We start from the raw sequence: 25,426 nt of genomic DNA, 5'->3' as shown, positions 1-25,426 counted from the left end.
CTTTAAACATGCCATTATGACATGTAAACTTGTAACCATACGAGTCCAACACTCCCAAAGAAATGAAAATTTTCCTTAATTCAGGTACACGTCTAATATTAGTTAGTGTTCTAACTGTATTATCAAACATTTTAATTTTGATATTTTCCATCCCAACAATCTGACAGGATAAATTATTACCCATAAACATAGAACTACCATTTGCAACTTCATATGAAGTAAACCAATTTCTGTGTGGACTCATGTGATGAGAAGCAACAGAGTCTAATAGCCACTTTTCAACATTTTGATAGACATTACAAAAATGTAAAGCTTCATCTACTATTCCTACTTCAGCAGATAAAACTTCATCAACCATACTTGAATCAAATTGATTTTCTTCCTTCTTTTGGTTTTCAATCCGTTTCCATTTCCAACAATTTTTCTTGAGGAGTCCAATTTTGTTGTAGTACTATCATTTAGATTTACACTTCTTTCCCTTTCATTTTTTTGGAAGAACCTCTTTCTTTCACCTCTGGATATCATGGCTTTTGGTGCAGATGTTTCAATACTTGATTTCCTCAGTACTTCTTCAGATAATAGAGCTCCAACAACTGATTCAAATTTAAAAGAATCAATGTCGCTCAAACTAATTGAAGTTATGAAGTGGTTCCACGACTCCAGCAGAGAACACAACAAGGTTATAGCTTTGTCTTTTTCATGAATTTTAACTTCCATATCTGATAATTAGAAAATAAGTGTCTCAAAAAAATTTAAATGTTCTACAACTTTTGTACCCTCCTTCATCCGAAGACTATACAATTGTCTTTTCAAATAATTTGTTTTGGTTAACAATTTTTTCATATACAATTTCTCAAGTTTTTCTCCCAAACCTACTACTGAAGTTTCTTCAACAATATTGAAGAGAACTTCATTCACCAAGCATAACCTGATGGTGCTGAGAGCTCGAGAAATTGAAGTCCTCCTAGTCCAAATCTTTCACGCTAGCAGGTTTCTTCTTCACCCTGTCTAATGCTTTGTGCAACCCTTGTTCCACAAGAAAATCCCTAACTTTCAGTTTCCATAAAGAAAAGTTGTTCTTGCCGATGAATTTTTCCACCTTGAACTTTGCATTCGTCATTTTGGTCATTTCTTACTACAAACCTTTCTACTATGGTTTCCTAGTTTCCCTTCTTTCTTCAATTTCTAGCTATGCTTTCAAAAAAATTATGATTTCCTTTCTTCAACTATGCTTTCCTTTTTTAAAAAAAGTTCTTTTGGTTTCAATTTCAAGAACTTGCTTTTAAACCCTATTCAATTTCCATAAATTTTCACCCAACAATTTTCACACAGAAAAACCCTCTTCAATGAATTTGTCTCTAAACCCTATTCAGATTTTGTAAGAATAACTCTGTTTCAATTTTTTTTTGTAAATTTCTTTCTTTTGTTTAAAAGTAATTGTACCTGAATTTCTTCATCTGGACTCCTTAAGGAATGTTTCTCTTCCACAACACCCTCATTCCTTTTTTTGATTGGGCTTCCTGTTCCAAGACTTCACGTCCCTACAGTTCTTCTACAACTAGCAAACCAGTAAGGACCTTGGCATTAAAAAATTGGTGGCTAACCATTCTTCCTTTCTCAGTGGCTACAATCTCTGTTTTCAACTCTGACAGATTCGGTTCAACTACTTTCTCCAGCGACGATGTTATATTTTGAGACTCCTCCAATGGGTCTGTGCATTAGCATAATCCCTCTGCAAATCTGCGGAATCAAACATGATAATCCCTTGCTCCTCTATGGAACTATGTATTTTTCTTGGCTAGCGGTAGTCCCCTTGCTCCTCTGTGATACTTTGTCATTTTCCAGACCCACTAAAAAAATAAATTTCTATTTTTCACCGGCGCTCGCTCCTCGACATCAATAACATCTCTCTCTGGTGGCTCTAATGTAGGGCTCTTTACTTGACAACGAAAAATCTTCAGCAATCAACATAAAGTAACGATTCTTACGTTGCGTTTGATTGGACTCAAACTCGAGAGTGCAGTTCTGAAAAACAAATTTACTATGCTACCTTCACGACTCTGATCGCGATTTCTCTCACAGCTCTGATGGAAAATTTCTCTCACCAATTATCTCTGATACAACTTTTTGGGGACTTCCAGAAATCGACAAGGTTGTAGGGTTTACAGAGTTATTCAATCATTCAATAACTGAACAAGAAAGGCATAAATAGAAACATAAACACACATATTGACATAATAAATCTACGTGGTAAAACCTTGACAATGTGTCAAGGAAACCTCCATGGGTCAAGTAATTAGAAATATTTATTAATCAAAGATGATTCTCCATGATACAGCCTCTCGGGCATTCACAAATTTAATATGGGATTCTCCTTCGTTACATAACTCCTATTCATTACAAAACTAACTATTAGTAAAAATATAAATTTACCCATAATTACATCATTTGTTGTCGTAAATGTAAATAAAATGGAAGGGACGATACTGTAAAAGGAAGCAAAAGGTTTGAATTATGAAATAGTACATTCCACAACAAACCCAACACAAAAATTTGTCAGCGTATGGAAAACGTGAGTTTAGGTCACACTTTCCTTCAACTAATTGTAAGTTGTTAACACATGAGTTGATTATCTAGCTACGCGTTGATTGCAAAGGTTGTTAAGAAAATCTAGAAGGACATGCATAAATACAATACCTTTACCTTTCAATGAAAAAGCAAACGGAGCACGGAAAATGGTAGGAGTAGAGTGGCTATACATAACAATTGTAAAGTTATTCATAACTCTTAAGTTTCCACCACTTTGGTCTACTTGCTTTCTCTTCATTTTTTATTATTATTATATCCATCTGATTTTTCCGTCTATCCAAATCCATATTCCAATGGCACACCAAACAAACGACAACAATGACAATGCTTATGTTGCTTCCTCCTCCTCCATGGCCTCGTGTTCTTCCCTGATTTCTTATAAAAGCTACGATGTTTTTATCAATCATCGTGGCCTTGACATAAAGACCACCTTCGCCATCAATCTATACTGTAGTATTAATTCCTGTGGGATACGAGTTTTTCTAGACAAACTGGAACTGGAAGTTGGGAAAAATATTACTCATCAAATATGACACGCCATCGAAACCTCCTTCATCCACATCACCATTTTCTCATCAACTTATATGAAATCAAAATGGTTTCTAGATGAACTATTTCACACGTTGAAGGAAATTTTAGTAGAGGTCAGATGAGGTTAATATTATTCTTGTCTTGTATGGTATCAAGCCTTCGGAGCTCTGATGGAACAGTAAAGGACCATATGTTGAAGCTCTAAGTGGTATCGATTTGAGGCATTTAATGGTTGGGGACTTGCATTTGACCTTTTCCTCTCTCTCCCTTTCCCATTTACCTTTTTAATTTTTTGGACTCTTATATTTATGTAGGCGCTTTTCACTTTTTTCTTTTATAACCTGATATTTAGCAACGTGGAGCAACTTTTGGATGATGTGTTGCGAATGCGTGTCCAAAGTATGCGACAAACCCCCATTGAAGTATGTTGTCGAACACCCAGTTGGGTTGAAAGGAAAATTAAAATAATTTGAAAGCACTGTGTTATGGCCAGAGAAAACCAAGGTTGTCAGGATTGTAGGTGCAGGGTATGCGACAAACCCCCATTGAAGTATGTTGTCGAACACCCAGTTGGGTTGAAAGGAAAATTAAAATAATTTGAAAGCACTGTGTTATGGCCAGAGAAAACCAAGGTTGTCAGGATTGTATGTGCAGGTTGTGGTCGTAAGACAACGCTCGGCACAAAATTCTTCAACAAGAGAAGGTCAAATTAGAATAGAGCAGAGTTTTTGTACGGTGTTTGAAAAAACACAACTAAGGGTTCTCTACCCTCTACCTTCTTTGCAGAGAAAATGATAGAGTTACCAAATTTGAATTTAATTTCAAATTCGACTTCTACTATAAATATTCGGATGAAAAATTTTCAATCAGAAAAACAAAATCGATATATATATATATATGAACAATATAAAAAATTTAAAATATAATTGGAAAAAAGAACCTCTTTTCGTTTCAAAACTTTATGCCCTTCTTAGTTTCAAAACTCACATAAAATATTTTCCTAACAAATACATATATATATATAAACAATATAAAAAATTTAAAATATAATTGGAAAAAAGAACCTCTTTTCGTTTCAAAACTTTATGCCCTTCTTAGTTTCAAAACTCACATAAAATATTTTCCTAACAAATACATATTTAAAGAATCTATGTTGTAAACTTATTTATCTAGATGCCTCTAAACTAGAAATATATTTGATTTTTTCAAAATAAATATATATTTAAAAAAATTATTTTCAAAACTTATTTATCTCGATATCTCTTTAAAAGAAAATCAATTCCTCTTATCAAATTTGCTCTCTTTCAATGTTGATGTTCAAATTCTTTGTTGTTTTCATGAATTTATAAAGCATTCAAAGCATGATAGAAATTTAAAAAAGAATTACCAATTAATAATTACCTTGCATTCTGTCGAGAAAATTTTTTCCAAATTAATAACTACCTGAATTCTTTCCAGAAAAAAATTCCAAATTAATAATTACCTTTCATTCCTCGATCCGTGCTATGTGGCTATCCCGCTATCTATTTTGTGTTCAGACACTCAGCAATTTATTCAAGTCCATGAACCCATCGATTGACTTATTATTATTGTGAATCGAATCGAATTTCAACGAAGTATTCGGTATACAAATCAAACTGTCGAATTTTCGTATTTTTCGCTTCATTCGGGTGAATTTTGTAACTATGCTCTTAATAATATTCATGCCATCATACCCAAACAACAAAAATATCATAGCCCCGTAAGTTTTTGATTTCTTAATTAGCTTCTCCCTCGATAATCAAATAAAAACCTTCCCAAACACCCATCCCTTCCCTTCTCTATCTACAATGCCAATGCAAAGGGAGGATTGGAGCTTTTCCTCAATTAGCTCCTCCCTTGATAATCAAATAAAACCCTTCCCAAACACCCAACTCTTCCCTTCTCTATCTACAATGCCAATACAAAGGGAGGATTGGAGCTTTTCCTCTCCTCTTTGCACTAAATATGACGATCCCTGAGGTTTCATAATTCACACTATTCACACACATATTTATACATGAACAAAAACCAAGTGGATTTAATCCTCCAATCCATGGTGTTGAGCTAACTAGCTTAATTGCAATTGCATAATTTGTGGCAATTCAAGTTACTTAGGTTTGATTTAAATGGAGATTTCGCATACCTACAAGGCATAAGCATTCACCACCCCTGCTAGGGGAATGTTTGTGCCTGTAATTATTACTAGGGATACGTTGACAGTTTCGATAAGGCGAGCTTTGGTTGCGATATGTTGCAGGACTGTGCTTGCCAATGTAGCTTTCGAGAGAAAGGGGACTTCTGCTACGCCTACTATAAATAATAATTCAACTTCTTCTTCTTATCATAGTCTCTCATGGTGATCGAGCGACTGATAAGAATTCGACTTGCACACATATGCAAGTGACTACCAACACTGGTGAGGACAATGTGAATGAGAAGAATTGCAAGAGTATTTGAATCGAAGACAAGCTGGCGTGGGGAGAGGGGAGAACACATAACCAAATAAATAAAAATTATTAAACAGAACTATAATGCACAACATGTTCATATGCAATAAATCACATCCCTCCATGTCGATATTAGATGAAGAATGGCTAAACATTAAATCTGAGCTATTTCTTTATTTAAAAAAATAAATTTATCAACCCCAATTCCAATATAAATCCTATCTATGTTGATAATAAATATGACTTAATTATTATTTCAACAATATTAAATTCAAATTATATTAATAAATTAAATTTATTAATTAAAATATTATTAAAAATTTAGATAAACTAAATTTATTAATTAAGATATTATTAAAAATTTAGAAATTATAATCAGATACTACATTTTTTCAATTTATATTTATTATTAAGTTAAACATTGTTTTCATTAAAATATTTGATGATAAATTATAAACTCTTCTGATTTAATTTAATAACATTTTGTATTCATAAATATTTTTTAACTCACATTGATATATACTGTTAATTCAATTTAATAACATTTTGTTTTCTTAAGTGTTTTTAATTTCACATTGATATAATGTTAATTCATGTGAATATAAATTGAATAACAATAATAAAAATATTGAAACATCGTGAATCGAAGATAAAGGTCAAATTTCAAATCAATAGTTATATGTTACGTGTTTAATTTCATAGAAGAAATTACACCCATTTTAATGTGGGTTACTAGTCTTCAATAATGCAATGGCACACTAAACCTGCATGAGCCCTCTTAACTCTTACGCTGAGATATTTAAATGATTTATAGGCATGACCCACTATGCAACCCCAAAACGTCCTAATAATATGCTTTCTATTATCGCAAGGAAATATTTCTTGGGATGAGGGATCTACTAATATATATACTAGTTTTTCTACACCCTTAAAAAAACCCCACTTTAGATGTTCGATATGATCATCAACTCTCTTTAGAAAATATCTAAGTCATGAAAATACATTAGGATGAACACGTTTTTGATATCAAAAAAATATATAATTTATATCTTTTTAAGAAGTAATGGTTGGAATTAATGCTTCCATGTATTTTAGGTTGTTATAAGTTATTATTGTGAGTCCTTAAGTGTCAATCTAGAAGTAGTGAGTTTCCTATATGTGAGTTGTAATAGCGATTTAGATCCATTATTCTAGGATTTAGAAGAGTTATATATATATATATATATATATATATATATATATCATTGTGTTCAATAAAATATTGTTTGATTTGTGTTGTGTAATTGCTCTCTCTGCTTCTAATATGGTATCAGAGTTGATCTGAGCTTGACTCCCTCACAAAAAGTGTCGTGTAAATCTGGATGTGGTTGTGTATTGTTCTGTTCACTCCCTTGTTGATGGATTCAATTGTAAATCTAGGTGTGGCTGTGGGGTGTTCCATTCCCTCCCTCAATATTGGTGTTATCATTCCTGAGGGATAGATTATCTTGTTTGATGGTTGTGAATTAATTGAAGGAGATGGCATTGTCTATGCTTCAGGAGATAACCAAAACTGCAACAACGAGAGTTCTATGTTGGTTCGATTCTCATTATCATCAATCGCATAGCCATTTAACGCTTTAAAATGTCAGTAGCATCTAGCTAGGTTTGAGTTGGTGAACGTTCTTTAGCGATATTACAAAGAATGAGACTCGATCTCTTCGGCTATGAGGTATTCTTGCAGCTGCGTAGATATGGAATGAGCATTGACCTGGCTTCATGGCCATTTACAACATCGATCAATATTTCTGCATATAGTTTTCAAGCAAAAGCGTGTATTCCAATGGAAAAAGAACTTGTAGAATACATCACTGTTGGAAGGGCAGAGGAGACAAAGTATCAATTCACACAAAAAATGAGTTGCTGCTCTTCTATTGATCACACAAAACATGATTCTTACAATGAACCCGTGAAGGGTATTTATCCTTTTACAACTAACTACTTGCCTAAAATATCTTTACATGCAACCACACAATAAAATTCGTCTATTGCACTTGACTTGACTCAACACTCAACCACTCAATCACTCAATCACTCAGTTAACTGACTCTCTATGTTTAGCCAACTCCACATGCAGGGGTAATTACAATCTCTAACACTCCCCCTTAATTACGACTATATGACCAAACATGACTCAGCATGAATTAAATATTACACAAACATGTCTATTGCTCTATGTCTCAGCTAGGCTTACAATGACTCACGGATTTTATAAATTTTCATTTTCTTTTTCTGTACTTCCAGATTCTATATCCTCGAAATTGCTTCATTCTTTATTGAGCTTTCTTGTTGGAGGCTTTATCACTTGGTGCTGCTGGAGTTTTTGTCTGACTTGTCTTGAATTTGTGTAAAAACACAATTTGATCTTGTCTACTACATATGCCTCTTCAAATATTCGTTCAACCATGGACTACTACCATAACATCGCATCTTCAAATTGTCTTCTTTTCTTTGCTTCTTGCGTTTCATATTCTTGACTTTCTATCTGCCATATTTCTTGATAGCAGAATCTTATCTCTTCTTGATTTCATTCATCTTTGTATTTCATATCATTCTTTTCACTTTCATCATCAGGTACTTCTTCTTTTATTCTAGCTGTTGCTTTAAGACTCGCATCAATTTGTTCTATTGGTTTTTGTATCCATTCTTCAATGAACTTCAAATCTGCATCAAATATATCAACAACCTTGTTTTCAAATTCTACTCCCATGCTATTTTGAACACCTGCATATTAAAAAACAATGTTAAAAACATCTTTAATATGACTCTCTTTAGTGAGAGCTTCTTGCTCTACATTTTCCTTCTTTTCAACTGCATGGAGGTTGTCTTCCACTGTTATGCCGTTAGTGGATATTCTCATCAAAAACTCTTCAATCAATTTATCCTGTTCTTGATCATCAACTGCCACTAGATCACATACTACTTCATGAGCAGTTTCAATTGCTTCATATCTTGCTGCTATGGTGGAAGCTTCAACCTTCAATGTTTCATCAAACATTGCGCTTACCATATTGGAACAATCAATCGCTGTTTCAAAAAAGAAATCACACATATCATCAATATAATGTCCATCCACACTATGTTGGGATATTTGAGCATGCATGTGCTCATTGTCAATTTCAACTTCACCAAATCCATCAGCTGCGGTTGGATTCACTAATTCAAATATAACTTTGCAGTCATCATCCACATGTGTCTCGTCACAGTGGGATTCACCATCATTTGTATCATCCATGTTACAATGGATTCCTTGAGCATTTATTTTATCTTTCTCTGTTTCACACACAAAGTCTTCAGCTTCTCTCTTTGCAATCTTTGTTGCAAATTTTTCATCCATATGCATGCTTGCATAATGGGTTTCAATTTTATGGTCTTGAAAACCATCATCCACTTTTGAGTGGGGTTCTCCAAGCTCTGTTTTCCTCTCAGAGTCTTGCTCGTCTACCCTCAGATTTGCAGCTGACTTCTTTGCTTGTGACATAACGTGTTGTTGCATGTCACTCTCCTTTGTTCCAAACTCTGCTTCCAAGATCTTCCATGCTTCTAAGGAAGTTGTATCTTTTTCAACCTTACACAAACAGTTCTATTCCAATGCATATTTTATAAAATTCAATGCTAAAACATCACATACTACATCATATGGGTTATTAGATTCATACTCAATAAACTCTTTAGCTCTAAGAAAAGTTAACATCTTGATAGTATAATGATCAAAATATTCACCTGTAAACATACGAGGTGGTAGCAGATCAAAGCTACACCAATCACCCTTGATTTCTTCTTTATCTTCTGCTATATTTTGAGTTCCTCATCTACGACCTGAACCTCTCTAACCATGGCAACAATCTCTGCCTCTTGTATTTTATTCATTTTCTTAGTGTTCTTTAGTCGTGCTTTGCGACCCATGACTACTGTCATTCCTTGTTTTATAACACCTCTGTTGATTGCATGAGGTTGTCTTTCATATCGCCTCTGAAAAAAAGTATTACTTTCAATATGCACCCTCGTAAGGCACAGTCTTCACCAAAAAAATTATCATGCTTGAAAAAACAGCAAAAAAATTTGCAAATAAATAGACTTTTGCAAAATCCTAAATTCACTTTCCAATGTTTATTTTCTTTTTAATCCTCAAATAAAAAAAATCACTCTGTTAGACTCTTGACCTGCGAGAAGATGCCAAAATACCAAATATATGAAGAAATACAACCCAAAACACAGAAAAAAAATGAGAAAAATAGCACGTATTTTATTATTTAGAGATGAAAGCAATGTTCACTTGCCTCTTCGAGGGCGCAACCTCCAGCAGAGCAGAGCTCAATTACAAAAGAAGACACGATGCTTCTCAACGGGGAGTCTCTATCCTTTATATAGGATTCATACATGCAATACCATGGGTTAGTACCATGGTTCTCTCAATACCCTCTATCTAATACCATGGCCCATTTGCAACTAACTATGGTCCCTTCTTAAATGTGGGTCAACCACTTACAATTATTAATACAGGCTTTATTGACTCTTTAACTAACTATAACTATGACTTGAACCTATTACATAAATAAAGGGGTTAGGGTTGGACCCTAACATGCCCGACCCCAAAAAAACAGCCTTGTCCTCAAGGCTAAAGCTGGGAAACTGCTGAAGAATAGTGGTTGGTTCCCAGGTCGCATCTTCTGGAGAGGTGTCCTTCCACTTAACCAGGACTTCCTTGGTCGTGCGGCCACGCAAATGTTGTTCTTGCATGTCAAGGACCTATTCAAGTTGGAGCCAGAGTGAACCTTCTTCATCGAATTGAGGTAGACTGGTTTGAATTCTATAATTGTTCCCCACCACATTCTTGAGGCATGATACATGGAAGATAGGATGGAATTTTGAAGTTGGTGGCAATGCTAGATTGTAGGCTACTACTCCGATGCGCTAAAGTATTTGATAAGGTCCGTAGAATTTTGGAGCTAATTTCTGACAACCCTTGTCTTTGAGTGATTTTTTCTTGTATGGTTGCAGCCTTAGGAATTCCTGATCCCCTTCTTGAAATGTGTGTTCCGAACGATGTTGGTCTGCCTATTACTTCATGCGATTTTGAGCTTGACGGATATTATATTTGAGACAGACTAGCGTGGTTGCATGGTTCTATAGGATTTGATCCACTGCTTGCACCTTAGATCATCCAAGGATATAAGAAGTAGGTGAAGGTGGGAGTTGACCATACACTGCTTCATATGGAGTCATCTTGGTGGCTACATGATGGTTAGTATTATAACACCATTTAGCTATAGGTAACCATTGTACCCATTGATGTTGCTTTTCTGAAGTGAGGCACCTTACGTAGGTCTCCAAACATTTGTTGACTACTTCAGATTGATCATCAGTTTGGGGATGATAGAAAGTACTTAGTTGGAGTTGGGTTCCTTGTAGCTTGAAAAGTTCTTGCCAAAAGTTACTGGTGAAGATCAGGTCACGATCAAACACAATGGAAGTGGGTATGCCATGCAGTTTGAAGATCTGGTCCATGAACGCTTAAGCCACCATAGTGGGGGTAAATGGGTGGGGTAGGGCGCAAAAATGAGCATATTTAGAAAGCCTGTCCAAAACCACCATGATGACTGACTTGTTTCCTGACTTCGGAAGACCAGTAATGAAATACATATAAACATCCGTCCAGATTGAGGAAGGGATGGGGAACGGCTGTAAGGTGTCTGGGGACTTGACTGTTTCTCCTTTGTGGCTTTGACACACATCACATTCAGCTACAAAAGTAAGAATGTCAGTTTTCATGCCTGTCCAAAAGAAAGAACGACAAGTGCGAGCATAAGTCTTTTGAAAGCCTGCATGGCTTGTAGTGGGAGATGAGTGCAACTCTACCAAAATCTGCGTTTTGAGGGTGGATGTTTGTGATATCACTACTCTATCCTTGTAGCGAAGAATCTCATCTTTCCAAGAGTATCCCACTTCGGAGTTAGGATCTTCTCTCAAGTTATTAATGAGTTGGGAGAGAGAGGGATGTGAAAACCATTCCTTGCGGGCTTCTTCAATCCAATCTGGTACGGGAAGAGAGATTGATAGGAGGGTGCTTTCATCCTAAAATTGGCATGATAAAGCATCTGCTACTACATTTTCATTCCCTTTATTGTAAATTATCTCATAATCATATCCCAACATTTTGGCCAGCCACTTATTTTGCTAGGGCAAGGATAAATGTTGGTCCAAAAAATATTTGAGGCTTTGATGGTCTGCGCATATTTGGAAACGCCACCCCAATAAGTATGGTCGCCAGGTATCTACTGCACGTAAGATGGCCATCATTTCCTTCTCATAGGTAGATTGTCCCAGGTGTTTCCCACTAAGTTGTTGGCTGGTGAAAGCTAAGGGTCGACCTTCCTGCATTAAGACAACACCAACAACAGTATCTGAAGCATCACACTCAATCACAAAAGATTTGGTGAAGTCGGGCAGTGCCAATATGGGAGTGGAACACATGGCCTGTTTGAGAGCCATAAATTCTTGTTGTGCTTCATTAGTCTAGAGGAATGAATTTTTCTTGAGAAGGTTAGTGCAGGATCTAGCAATGCGACCATAATTGTAGACAAATTTGTGATAGTAGCCTGTGAGACCCAAGAATCCCCTAAAAATCTTCAAGGTTTTTGGTTGGGGCCAATCCTGCATTGCCTGTATCTTTTTGGGATCCACCCAGACACCTTCACGACCCATAATGTGGCCCAAATACTAGACTTCTTCCATGCCAAAAGAGCACTTGGAAAATTTGAGAAATAATTTATACTTCCTGAGCAGTTGTAAGAGCATGTCTACATGTTGAAGATGTTTTTCCGAGGTGAGGCTATAGATGAGAATTTCATCAAAGAAAACGAGGACAAATTTTCTGAGATATGGTTTGAGCACGTGATTCATTAGGCTTTGAAAAGTGGGTGGGGCATTACAGAGACCAAATGGCATGACCAAAAATTCATATTGGACTTCATGAGTTCAGAAAGCAATCTTGGTAATGTCTACTTCTTTCATGCGTATTTGGTGATAGCTCGAGCAAAGATCTAGCTTAGTAAAGAATTGAGCACCATGTAGTTCATCTAGCAAATCATCAACAACCGGGATAGAGAATTTGTCTTTGACTATGAGCTTGTTGAGGGCCTTGAAGTCTGGACACATGCACCATTCCCCATCTTTCTTGAGCACCATGACCACTGGAGATGAATAAAAACTGATGCTAGGATGAATGACATCGACTTCCAGGAGTTCCTTGATGTTTTTTTCAATTTCGTTCTTTTGCGCCAAAGGATATCTATATGGGTGCACATTCGGCAGTTGTGACCCTGGGACCAAAGTGATGTTATGACCGTGTTCCCCTCTCGAGGGTGGAAGTGCTTTAGGTTTTTCAAAGGCCTGCTGGTGGCGGTTTAAGACTTGTTGAATCTTAGGATGAATATGAAGAGAAGTGGGCTCGATGGCATGGATGACATTAAATTGGGTGATAACTCCATGATGGCCAACAACTTTTCCATTCGATGTGAGCTAATGATAGAAGGAGCACCTGCCTAGATTCCACGGACGGTATGCATGTGGTCATTTTTCTTACAACTCAAGTATAACTCCTCGAAATCCATTGTGATTGGGCATAGTGTGCGAAGCCATTCAGCACCCAAGACATTGTCACAACCACCCATGTTTATTGCAAACATGTGGGTCATTAGGTGGTAGTCTCTCATCTGCAGTTTGATATCTTCGTAGCCGCCTTCACATTGCATTATCCCCCCATCAGAAATCTGGACCTGGAAATTAGAGGTTTCCCTGACAATACAATGAAAAGTTTTCATGGATAAAGTTATGAGTGTTGCCACTATCAATCAATACTACTACAGGGCGATGTTTAATAAAACCTCTGATTTTGATATTTTGGGGCGCAAAAATGCATACTAAAGCATGTAGTGAGATAACTGGTTCTTCTGGCGTAGCTGGGAGCTCATTGTCCTACTAGGTGTCGTCAACTTCCTCCTCTGGTCCCTCAAAAGGTGGGGCTTCCTCAGATGAGCTGTGATTAGTAACATAAATTTGAAAGAATTTGGGTTCCTTGCATTTATATCCCAGGGAGTATTTGTCATCACAGTAGTAGCACAATCCTTGTTTTCTTCTTTCAGCCATTTCTGTTGGGGACACCTTTTGAACCTCAAGTGTTTGGGTAGTGCCCTGAGCCTGGGTGTTGCATCCCTTGGCTATGAAATTTGGGCGAGGTGACTGGGAAGCTAAAGCACGTTCCACTTCGATAGCCTTTGTGCAAGTGTCCATCCATGTAGGTGGGTGGTGCATCCGGACATGGCCTTGGATGGCTTCTTTGAGACCACTTATAAAACATTCCAAGTAGAATTCATCTCCCAGACCTTCTATGCGGATGGCCAATGTCTCAAAGGCTGAAATGTATTCTTTTATTGTGCCTGTTTGTCGAAGCTTAGTAAGACGACCCAAAAAATTAGATTCACGGTCAAAGCGGTCACAAATGGATTTTGAGAACACCTGCCAAGTAATTTTCCCAGGATAGCATTTTCGATGCCATTGCCACCATTACTATCTCTCTTGGTCCAGGTAAAGGGCTCCCACACGTAGTTTAGTTTCTTCATCTATGATATCATTCAAAATGAAATATTGGTCCATTTGTGCTACCCATATTTCCGGATTAGAGCCATCAAATTTATACATGTCCAGCTTTGGTGGTCGAGGGTGGGAATGTTGGTGATTTCCATGGAAGTGAGTATGATGGCTATATTCTCCTTCAAGGTCTTCATTAATACCATGTTCCTTTGAATGCAACCCCGAAGTGATCCTCTTGAATGCGTCCATGAATTACTGCATCTAGTCCACTAGGTTCTTGAAAGAAACCAAATGTTTTTCAAGGCTCTCGATCTTCTCATTGGCCATGGCTTGAGCTCTGTTTTCTACCATACACACATCCTGGTCACTTGTCGTCACTTTGAAAAAAATTGAGACTGCCTGAAAATTGAAGCTGACAAGTGAATGGTACCACGACGATCAACTTGTCGTCTTGATTCTTATGGGCTAAGTCCCTTATAAGTGTCCTGGGAAGGCCTCATACTTTTTTTTTTACTCTGAATGGAGTTTTACTCCCCGCTTATCAATACTGTAGTGGCCAATTTTCAGAAAACTTAATCCTGCCCAATGTCCTACGAGAATTGCCCCAGGGTATAGGAGCCACAAGCCTCACTACACAAATGGTCAGATCTGCCTGTGAAACCCCCAACTGTTGAATGTGAATTGGACTGCGGTAGCGACAGAACCTCAACTGCTACATTTGATCTGGCAAAGAAGATAATGGGCAATCATCAGAGAGTCAAGGGAACTATGGTCTCAAGGAGTGTCAGGTGCTACAGATCGCAATATACATAAGGGTCCAACAATAGTACTCAGCCCAATCTTTCAGGGCACTAACTAAGGAGGATCAATTGTACCCTTAGCCGTACTACCCAAATACCCTATCGTACGCATGAGTAATCTCCCCGAGTGTTTTTCTTGGTGTAATGTAGCAGAAATATGGCCAACGATTTATCTAAGGCGAGGTTTCAAATGAGCCTAGGGGGGCTTCCGATATACCTAGATCATATGTGGAAGATAGTTCGTGCACAGTTCTATCTAATGTGCTACTACTCGAAGGGGTACCCATAGGGATTACAAGGGAGTCCAACAAGCGTTACCACCTATTGTATTCCTGTGTGCATAACTCTCCAAATCCTCAGGTTTACGCGCTTAACGACAAATCCCGTGGTTTAAAGACACCTGAACACGTCTCTAGCTTAATTTTTTTTTTCCAAAAATGGAAATACTACCGGCCCTGGAAAGCGCTTCGATACCACTTGTTATGCTATTGACATGTGAGAAGATGCCAGAATACCAAATATACAAAGAAATACAACCTAGAACATAGAATAAAATGAGAAAAAAAACAAGTATTTTATTATTCAGAGATGAAAGCAATGTTCACATGCCTCTTTAAGGAGGTAACCTACAACAAAGCAGAGCTCGATTACAAAATAAGACACAATGCTCCTCAATGGGGAGTCTCTATCCTTTATATTGGGTTCATACATGCAATACCATGGGTTAGTACCATGGTTCTCTCAATACCCTCTATCTACTACCATGTCCCATTTGCAACTAACTGTGGCCCCTTTTTTAAATGCGGGTCAACCACTTACAATTATTAATATGGGTTTTATTGACTCTTTAACTAACTATAACGATGACTCGACCCTATTACATAAATAAATGGGTTAGGGTTGGACCCTAACACACTCTTTTCAAAACCTTTAATATCTTTTCAAATCTCTTCCATGAAAAAAGCGTGCTTCATAATGCAGCTCCACAAATATACATATATAACTTACGTTTTAACCCAGTGTTTTTGACTTGGCATTTTGAAACGAAAAAAACCACTTTGAAAATAAAACCCACTTTAAAAAAATATATGCTCTTTCAAAATAAAATCGTATTTGCCCACGTGGTCCTCGACCCTTAAAAACAACCTTTTCAAATAATTTATTCTTTTCAAACTTTTGAACTCACCAATGGGAATTTAAAAAAAAATACATGTCGATGCACACTTCAAAAATTTAGCCAAGTGTTGAGTAATGCTCTTCACATTGTCTATGCATTGCTCACAACAACGGTGACAGTCTATACATACAACAAGGATTCACGGTGGTGGCAACAACATAGGTTGTGGCTTATGTAGGAGGACCCTTGCGACTCTCTAGCACGCATTTTTCTTTGATGATGCTGCGATGGTGGTTGACGACAACTGGGGCTGCTCACGGCTTCTACAACCAACAATAACGAATTTTCTCTTCAGTGGCTTTGCAATCTGGGGCTGCAACACACTAAGATATTATGGCTTTAACCTAGATCTGGTACCAATTTGTTGGAATCGTAGAGGAGACAAAGCATGAATTCACACAAAACACAAGTTGCTACTCTTCTATTGATCACACAAAACATGATTCTTACAATGAACCCAGTGAACGGTATTTATCCTTTTCCAACTAGCTACTTGCCTAAAATATCTTGACATGCAACCACATGAAACCACACACTAAAAGTCATCTATCACACTTGACATGACTCAACACTCAACCACTCAATCACTCAGTTAACTGACTCTTTATGTTTAGCCAACTCCACATGCGAGAGTAATTACAATTTCTAACAATCATGCTTAAAATGTAGTAATAAGGCTCACTAAAATCGACATGGTCGAGCTTGGCAAATATGGGTTCAGGAAATCATGTAAGAGAATTTGTTGCACCATTCTAATGGTTTGTTATTTGTCGTTCCATGATGTCAATCTAATGGATATGTATAAAAAATTTGCAAAGGATAATTAAAGTGTCGCCTTGGTTTTCCTCTGATTTTAAGATGCTACTGTCAAAACTTTTGGATCCCAATCTAAAGAAATGGATCAATATGTCCCGACTTATGGAAATTCCATGGTTCAAAATGGATTTCAAACCCATGAACTTTTATACAAAACAATAAATGCTGCAAAGAAAATCAAACAAGTTCAAAGAGGACCTGTGTAAACTACTGAAATATACATCCTGCAGGGTATCTATGCTAGAGAAAATATAGATCTGTGCAATGACTTGATGTTAATGAGAAGATCCATTGTGGGCCTATAGTGGGTCAATGTTTTAGTGTTTATTTTGAATTTTTTTCTTAAGGTTTGACATATAAAGTTATCATGAATCTATTGTAATTATATGAAAGACTAGTGAATGAACATAAAAACATCTTTCAAGTTAATGTTTCTCGACATTCTTTCAACGCTGAGAAAACACATTATTGACTTGTTTAGTGACTCTATTATACGTTGATGGGTCTTGTTGTGCTTCATGCTTCAAGAGCATCAATTATAAGCTATTTTTGTGACTATGTAAGTGTGTATGTGAAAAGATCAGTGGTATGACGCACTGTCGGATAAACTCAATACATAGACAACTTACCTATATAACTAGAAGTATGTATTTCGATGCATACTACTAGGATGGGAGCATGTTGATAGAGATATTGAGTTTCTAGGATATTCTGCAGGGTGGTCAAGAAGCATCAATTGTACACAGTTCGTTAATGATGGTAAGAGGTAATTATGTCTTAAATGGAGGACAAGTAACAACTGGAAGATGTGGTGGTGAAGAAAGGGAAATGTTTGTGAGATTCTAGAGTGGATGTAAGTGATGATGAAGACTATGAGAGAAAAATCAGTCTTGTTATTGTAATGTGTGTTTTCTATATTTGCTACATATACACATTAACAGAGGGTGTTGGAAGTAATGCTTCTATGTGTTTTAAGTAGTTGTGAGTTGTCATTGTGGGTGCCTAGGTGTCAATCTAGAAGTGTCAATTTCTTATGTGTGAGTTATATTAGTTATCTAGATCCACTATTCTAAGATCTAGAAAAGTTATGTATTCTTATATATATATATATATATATGGAACTATTGTGATGAATAAAATATAGTGTGTGATTTGTGTTGTATAATTACTTTCTATGCTCTCGATCTGAATTTCTAATGTTGTCTCACTTGGTGGACAACTCATGCAGCTTGAGGAAGTAAAATATGTCTCACTTGGTCGACGACTCATGCAGTTTGAGGAAGTAAAATATGTCTCACTTGGTGTACAATTCACGCACTTTCAGGAAAGCAAATGTTTCACGCAAAAGTTTCAGAATATTGATAACCATGTCATTACATAGTCGTATGTCTCACTTGGTGGACAAATCATGCAGTTTGAGGAAGTAAAATATGTCTCACTTGGTGTACAACTCATGCACTTTGAGGAAGGCAAATGTTTCACGCAAAAGTTTCAGAATATTGATAACCATGTCACAGTGTTTCAATGGCACAATTATATTTTAATGAATTAAAATGACTTGCAAACTTAAGAGATTCAAAAAATTCACAATTTTTCCTTACTTTCCATTAAATTAAATCATATATAAGATAAAAAATACTAAACAAAGTCTTTCGGTAGAAATCACATGAGAGAATTTTTTGGCCGACGCATTTCGAACCAACAAGTGTGGTTCATCATCAGGACCAAATGAAGAGGTAGACGTTTTAAGCCTTTGCCATGGTCTGCCTCTTCATCTGGTCCTAATAATGAATCACACTTGTTGGTTCGAAACACGTCGGCCAAAAAATTCTCTCATGTGATTTCTACTGAAAGACTTTATTTAATTCATTATAGATCACATAAGCTTGAATACAAAAATAAAAATATTATCCAATTATCAAATCTCGAACATTATTTGAAATTCGTCAAATCAATTCTAATATAAACCAAACAATTCTAATATAAACCAAACGTGTGTGTAATCAACCATTTCATTTATAAAAATGCAATGTTTACGAAATATTATAAAATTACAAATTCCACTTTTTCAAATTAGAATATTCGTAATGGCCAATCCCATCAAGTCCATGAAAGGTCAGAACCGCTTCTCTCCCTGAAAGAGTCAAGTGCCCAGTCAAATTAAATCAATGACGCCAGCAAATAATTTCATCGTAATGCCCATTGACCAATTCCATCAAATTCATGAAAGGTCAGAACCGCATGTGTCCCAAGAAAGAGTCAATTGCCCAATCAAATTAAATCTATGACGCGAGTAGCGGATCATTGAAATTTTTTGTTCATATTTTCTGTTTGCCCAATAAGATTAAGTCAATATAAAGTTACTGGACAAAATAGGTTTCAAAATTCGATGAGCGTTGAATACCGTTGAGATAATTGCAATTCGCGAAGACTTCAGTCTACATAGATCATGATAATCCCGGAGAGATTTTGAATGTTGAACTAACCCTGAGAGTAGCACAGAAGACTGGCAGTTGTAGTAGCTTTACGTGTGGAGATCTGAATCATAAATGTGGTCAATTTGGACATTAAATGACCTACGTGTTTTTTTAACTTTGAAAGGGCGTCTGTACCTCGGCAACATGATTTCGACTTCGCCGGGTGCAAGGAAGCAAAGTAAAAGAAACAACATCGAGTTGGTTAGGAATCTTTCACCTCATGCGACACTTTGGTCAAAATCTACAATCTCTTATCATTCAACATACAGCTAACTCTCTATATTTGATAGGGCTCTGCATAGTTGAAAAGTCAGTAGTCAAGGCTTTGAAACTATCAAAGTTCGAATGAGTTTTGTGGATGTGGTCTAATGAACTTTGGAGTTTTATGGATATGGCCTAGTGGTTCGGTGGAAAATTTTAGTCCTAGTAAATTTTGTCGTCTAATTATGAGAGGACTATATATAACTATCAAAGCTCGAGGAAAACGGATATCTTATATAAACCGGGCCCTCTTTTGCTTTATTTGTTGGCCGCCTCTTCCCAAGTTTCCCAGAATAAGCGAGGCAGAGAAGAGTATCAGAATGGGGAATCGACTTTGCCCGATGCAAAGAGAAGCAATAGCATAAAGTTGATGCAAGATAGTTATCTCATGGGTTTGCTCGAGATGATCGATAATATGGATGCTATTAACAGTAATCCAGAAGAAATCCATACTACGATTCATCTTGAGGACGAGAGGCTGAACGGGCTTATGAAATCTCTGGAAGATGAAATCGGATTGAAAGGGCAAGCAGATGATGTTGATGCGAAGGGTAGTATAATTAAACAGCTGACGGACTGGAATCCTGAAGCGACCTCGGTTTCTGATACAGGAGACATGCATTCAGAAGGAAATTTGACGTATTACGACGATGTTCGTGCAGAGCTCAGTTTCTTTGTGGACCATACTGCTGTTGAACTTGGAATCATCATGAACCTTTTGGATGGAGATTCAATGGCCAACATGTATTCAGATGATGCCGTGTATGGTTATCCTGTGACTCCGGCGGTTTTTTGTTGAAAATGTAATTTCAACGCAGCCGTGCGTTCTCACCCAAAACCACCAGCATGAAAACCACAAAACCGGCCAGAGCTCATCGCACCACCTTCCCACGAAAAGCTGTTTCCGTATGTTTTGCTCCGATGCGTTTTGGTGCAGGCACGTGGCTCTCGCCTGACGTAAGCAACTCTGACATATCGGGAGCTATGGTTCACTCAAGTGAGGGCTTCCGATGTCTTTGTCCACCGTCCGATTTGGTTGAATGTTCTCCGCCGTCGATCGCCTAAAGGTGCACGGGCCTACATCAAATTAAAACTCATGCGTGGAGTGCTTGTCTTTTCCGTTGACCGCCGTGGAGGAAACGATGAGGCCTTTAATGCATTTACGAAGGTTGGTGGAGGCCCGTCTTAAATGATTATGGGCACATACGTAATTTTTGGTGGAGTCCCATTAATATGGGCATGGGCGCATAGTTTTAATTTTTTTTATATATGTTTTATATTTCATATATACGGCATGTGTTAAAAATATAATTTATGGCACATGGGAAGTTTTTTTTTTTGTGTGTTCACAGTAGCGTAAAAATACGAGGGCGCAGTGAAAAGAAAAACACACAGCAGTGTGTAAAATGTGAAGAATCAGAGGGTGTATGCACAGCAGTGCACAAATATGTTGTAATGTTTTTGTGTGGAGCATTGAAAAACGAAGATGCAGTAAAAACCGAAAAACCATGTGTGGTTTTGGACAAGTAGTGGATAAAGGAAATGGTGGAGCGTGAAATTTTGTAAGCCTGTGTAATTTTGTTTTTCACAGCAGTAAACTTATGTAAATCTTTTTATTACAGCAGTAAGTTGTTTTTCACACCAGTGAATATAAAAAGGATTTTACAGTGGTAAATCTTTGCATCAGATTTTAATGAATAGAATGTTCTTATGGTGGTGAAATACTCTGTCTCTCTGTGAATTTTTTTTTAAGTTGTCTGTGCACAAAAAGATCCTGTGGAGGTAAAACAGAGCATTGCCTCTGTGTGTTTGTTTATTTGGTTTTTGGTATTTTCTCCATGTAAAAATACCCAACAGTGGTATCGGAGCAGGCTTAGGCTCTTTGAAGGTGACAAAGAAGCTGAAGGGAGAAGGTTGTCGCTGCAGCAAAACTTCTCAGGCAGACAGAAGACTCAGACAACAAAGGATTCAGGTATTTCAAAAGTTTTTTTTGTGTTGCTGAAGAAGCAGTGATTTGTTATAAACACACAGTCAAGGATTTAGAGGCATAGATCAGAATACAAGGAATGGCCAGCACAAGCACTGGTATGGGTTTGTTTAACACCCAGCTCCCACAGTTTAATGGGAAGAACTATGACTACTGGTCTATAACTATGAGAGCCTTGTTTGCTTCTCAAGACTTATGGGAAATAGTTGAGGAAGGTTTTGAAGAACCAGCAGATGAAACTGAGTTCAATGCATTAACTCAGGGAGAAAAGGATCAGTTGAAGAGTAATAGGAAGAAAGATTCAAAAGCCCGTGTGTTGTTGTATCTAGCAGTAGACCAGAGTATGTTTCCAAGGTTAGCAGCAGCTAAGACAGCCAATGAAGCATGGCAAACCCTCAAGACAGCCTATCAAGGCATGGAGAGAGTGAAGACAACAAAACTACAACTGCTGAGAAAGGATTTTGAGAACTTGAACATGAAGGAGTCAGATAACATTGACTCATTTTTCACTCATGTGATTGGTGTAATCACACAAATGAGAACTCATGGAGAAACCATTGAAGATAGGAGGATTGTGGAGAAAATATTGAGGGTCTTACCCTCAAAGTTTGATGCCATTTTCACCACCATTGAAGAGACAAAGGATCTCTCAAGATTTTCAGTTGATGAGCTACATGCATCACTGATAACACATGAGCAGAGGTTGAGTAGAAATGAAAACTCATCTCTAGAGCAAGCCTTCAAGACCCAGATGTCCTTTGGAAGAGGAAGAGGTCAAGGCAGAGGAAACAAGAGAGGAAGAGGCAGAAGCCAGAACAGAGGTGGAAGGAACAGCCCATCAAATGCACAAGGAAGAGGCAGCAATCCAAATCAGAACCAAGGTCAAGGCAGCAGCCAACAAGGAGGACAACATCATACTCAAGGACAAAGGTATGATAAATCTAATGTTCAATGCTATTATTGCAAAAAGTATGGACATTATGCAAGTGATTGTAGAAAGAAACAGCATGATATGAACACTAGACAAAATGCAAATGTTACTAGAGAAAACAGCAGTCAAAGTAATGTGTTGTTAGCCTGTAACATGGCTGAAACAAACAATGAGGAAATTTGGTTTTTAGACTCAGGTTGCAGCAACCATATGACCGGAAACATAGCCTTCTTTTCTGCCCTAGATAAAAATGTGAAATCAGAAGTCACACTAGGAACTGATAGTAAAGTGTCTGTTATGGGAAAAGGAGAAATAAAAATACTTTCAAAGCAAGGAGAAAGGAAAACCATAGCAGATGTATACTATGTCCCCGGAATGAGATGTAATCTCTTGAGTATTGGACAGCTTGTCCATAAGGGGTACAATGTTTTCTTTAAAAATGATGTGTGCACCATCATGGATATACCACCCAGCAAAAGATGCATTGCTGAAGTGAAGATGACAAGGAACAGGATGTTCCCTCTCAGGATCCGGGCAGATTTGAAAAACAAAGGAGAAATTGCAGCAGTTACCCAAGAGGCTTTCCAAAGCGTGCCAAAGGATGAGAATTGGTTGTGGCACTTGAGATTTGGACATCTCAATTTTGGAGGTCTGAATTTGTTGAGTAGGAAAGGAATGGTGAAAGGATTGCCATTGATAGAGAAGCCGGACAGCCTTTGTGAAGGCTGCATATTGGGAAAACAACATAGAGAAAGTTTTCCATCAGGGAAAAGCATAAGGGCAAAGGCACCCTTAGAGATTATCCATTCAGATTTGTGTGGACCAATGCAAGCTCCATCATTAGCTGGCAGCCTATATTTCTTGACATTCATTGATGATTTTACAAGAAAGACTTGGATATATTTCCTTAAAAACAAAAGTGAAGTGTTTGAGAAATTCCAAAATTTCAAAGCACTTGTGGAGAACCAAAGCGGGCTGCATATAAAAGTTTTGAGAACTGATAGAGGAGGTGAGTATATCTCCAAGGAATTCCTAAGATTTTGTAGAGAAAATGGAATTCATAAACAGTTTACAACTCGGTACACCCCACAGCAAAATGGAGTTGCTGAAAGGAAGAACAGGACCATCATGGATATGGCGAGGAGCATGCTGAAGGCAAAGCATTTGCCAAATGAGTATTGGGCTGAAGCTGTACATTGTGCAGTTTATATTTTGAACAGGTGTCCTACAAAGGCAGTCATGAACAAAGTGCCTGAAGAGGCATGGAGTGGGAGAAAGCAAGTAGTCACCCACATGAGAGTTTTTGGGTGTGTGGCCTATGCACACATACCAGATCAGCTAAGGAGGAAGTTGGACAACAAAGGGGAGAAATGCATCTTCATTGGATACAGTGATGAATCCAAAGCCTACAGGCTGTACATTCCATCTACCAAGAAGTTCTTTGTCAGCAGGGATGCTCAATTCATTGAAGAAGAAGCTTGGGATGGAAGCATAGAGAAAACAGTGAATATCAAAAACTGTTTGTCTCATGATGAAGATGATGAGGAGGTGGCTGAAATACATCCCCAAACAGCAGCGCCAACACAAGGACAGCAAGGGACACCATTGAGGACAACACAAGGACAGCAAGGTACACCATTAAGGATCAATGAGAGTGCTTTTCCAAGCACACCACAAGGAGAAAATTCAAGTGCATCTTCAAGCACTTGCACACCAAGTGAACGAGGTAAGAAGTTTAGAAATCTAAGTGACATTTATGATGAAGGAATGAATTCCTTATTTGCCTTGTACTGTCATGTTGATGATCCTATTCATTTCAAGGATGCAATCAAAGATAGGAAATGGATAGAAGCTATGGATGAGGAGATGAATGCCATAGAGAGAAACAAAACATGGGATTTGGTTGAGTTACCAAAAGGCAAAGAAGTCATTGGTGTGAAATGGGTCTATAAGACCAAGAGCAATGTTGAAGGAAAAATAGAAAGGCACAAGGCAAGGCTGGTTGTCAAAGGGTACAAGCAGCAGTATGGGAGAGATTATGAGGAGACTTTCGCACCGGTTGCAAGGATGGAAACCGTGAGAGCAGTGCTGTCCATAGCAGCACAAAAAAATTGGAAAGTCTACCAAATGGATGTGAAATCAGCATTCCTAAATGGAGTGTTAATGGAAGAGGTCTATGTGGAACAACCTCTCGGATATGAGAAGAAAGGTGAAGAGCACAAAGTGTGCAAGTTAAAGAAAGCTCTTTATGGGCTGAAGCAAGCGCCAAGAGCATGGTACAGCAGGATAGATTCATATCTATTAGATAATGAATTTGACAAATGTGAAGGAGAGCCCACAGTCTACATCAAGGAAAAGGATGGTAAAATTTTAATTGTTGTCTTGTATGTAGATGATGTTATTTTCACTGGAAATGATATTTATCTTATTGAGAATTTTAAATCAGTCATGAAGGATGAATTTGAAATGACTGACATGGGTTTGTTGAGATACTTCTTAGGCATAGAAGTAGAGCAAAATGAAAAAGGGATTTTTATATCTCAAGCAAGATATGTAAATCAAATTTTGAGCAGATTTAAGATGGAAGAATGCAAGGCAGCAATCACTCCCACAGTGATGGGATTAAAGCTCAGCAGAGAGGACAGCAGCAAGGATTTTGATCCTAGCTTGTATAAAAGCATTGTGGGCAGCCTTATGTATTTAACAACAACTAGGCCTGATTTAATGTATGCTGTTAGTTTAATTTCCAGGTTCATGG

At 37.4% G+C, this 25,426-nt stretch overlaps 1 protein-coding gene across 1 annotated transcript in view; it reads left to right on the top strand.

Annotated features, from left to right (window-relative positions):
* LOC149170987 (uncharacterized) overlaps positions 1–20,549 on the top strand; it is a 45,741-nt gene extending 25,192 nt beyond the window's left edge. The window contains exon 2 of the mRNA XM_089425801.1: positions 19,941–20,549. Within this exon, the coding sequence (XP_089281927.1) occupies positions 19,941–20,549 (609 nt within the window). The remainder of the gene's footprint in view (positions 1–19,940) is intronic.
* The last annotated feature ends 4,877 nt before the right edge of the window (positions 20,550–25,426 follow it).

The sequence above is a fragment of the Pinus tabuliformis genome, chromosome 4_2 (assembly GCF_031772625.1).
Source record: "Pinus tabuliformis cultivar Carrire ecotype Pingquan chromosome 4_2, CPIR1, whole genome shotgun sequence".
Classification (NCBI taxonomy): domain Eukaryota; kingdom Viridiplantae; phylum Streptophyta; class Pinopsida; order Pinales; family Pinaceae; genus Pinus; species Pinus tabuliformis.
The sequence above is the reverse complement of the archived record's forward strand: the minus strand, read 5'-3'. Positions and strand labels throughout refer to the sequence as shown.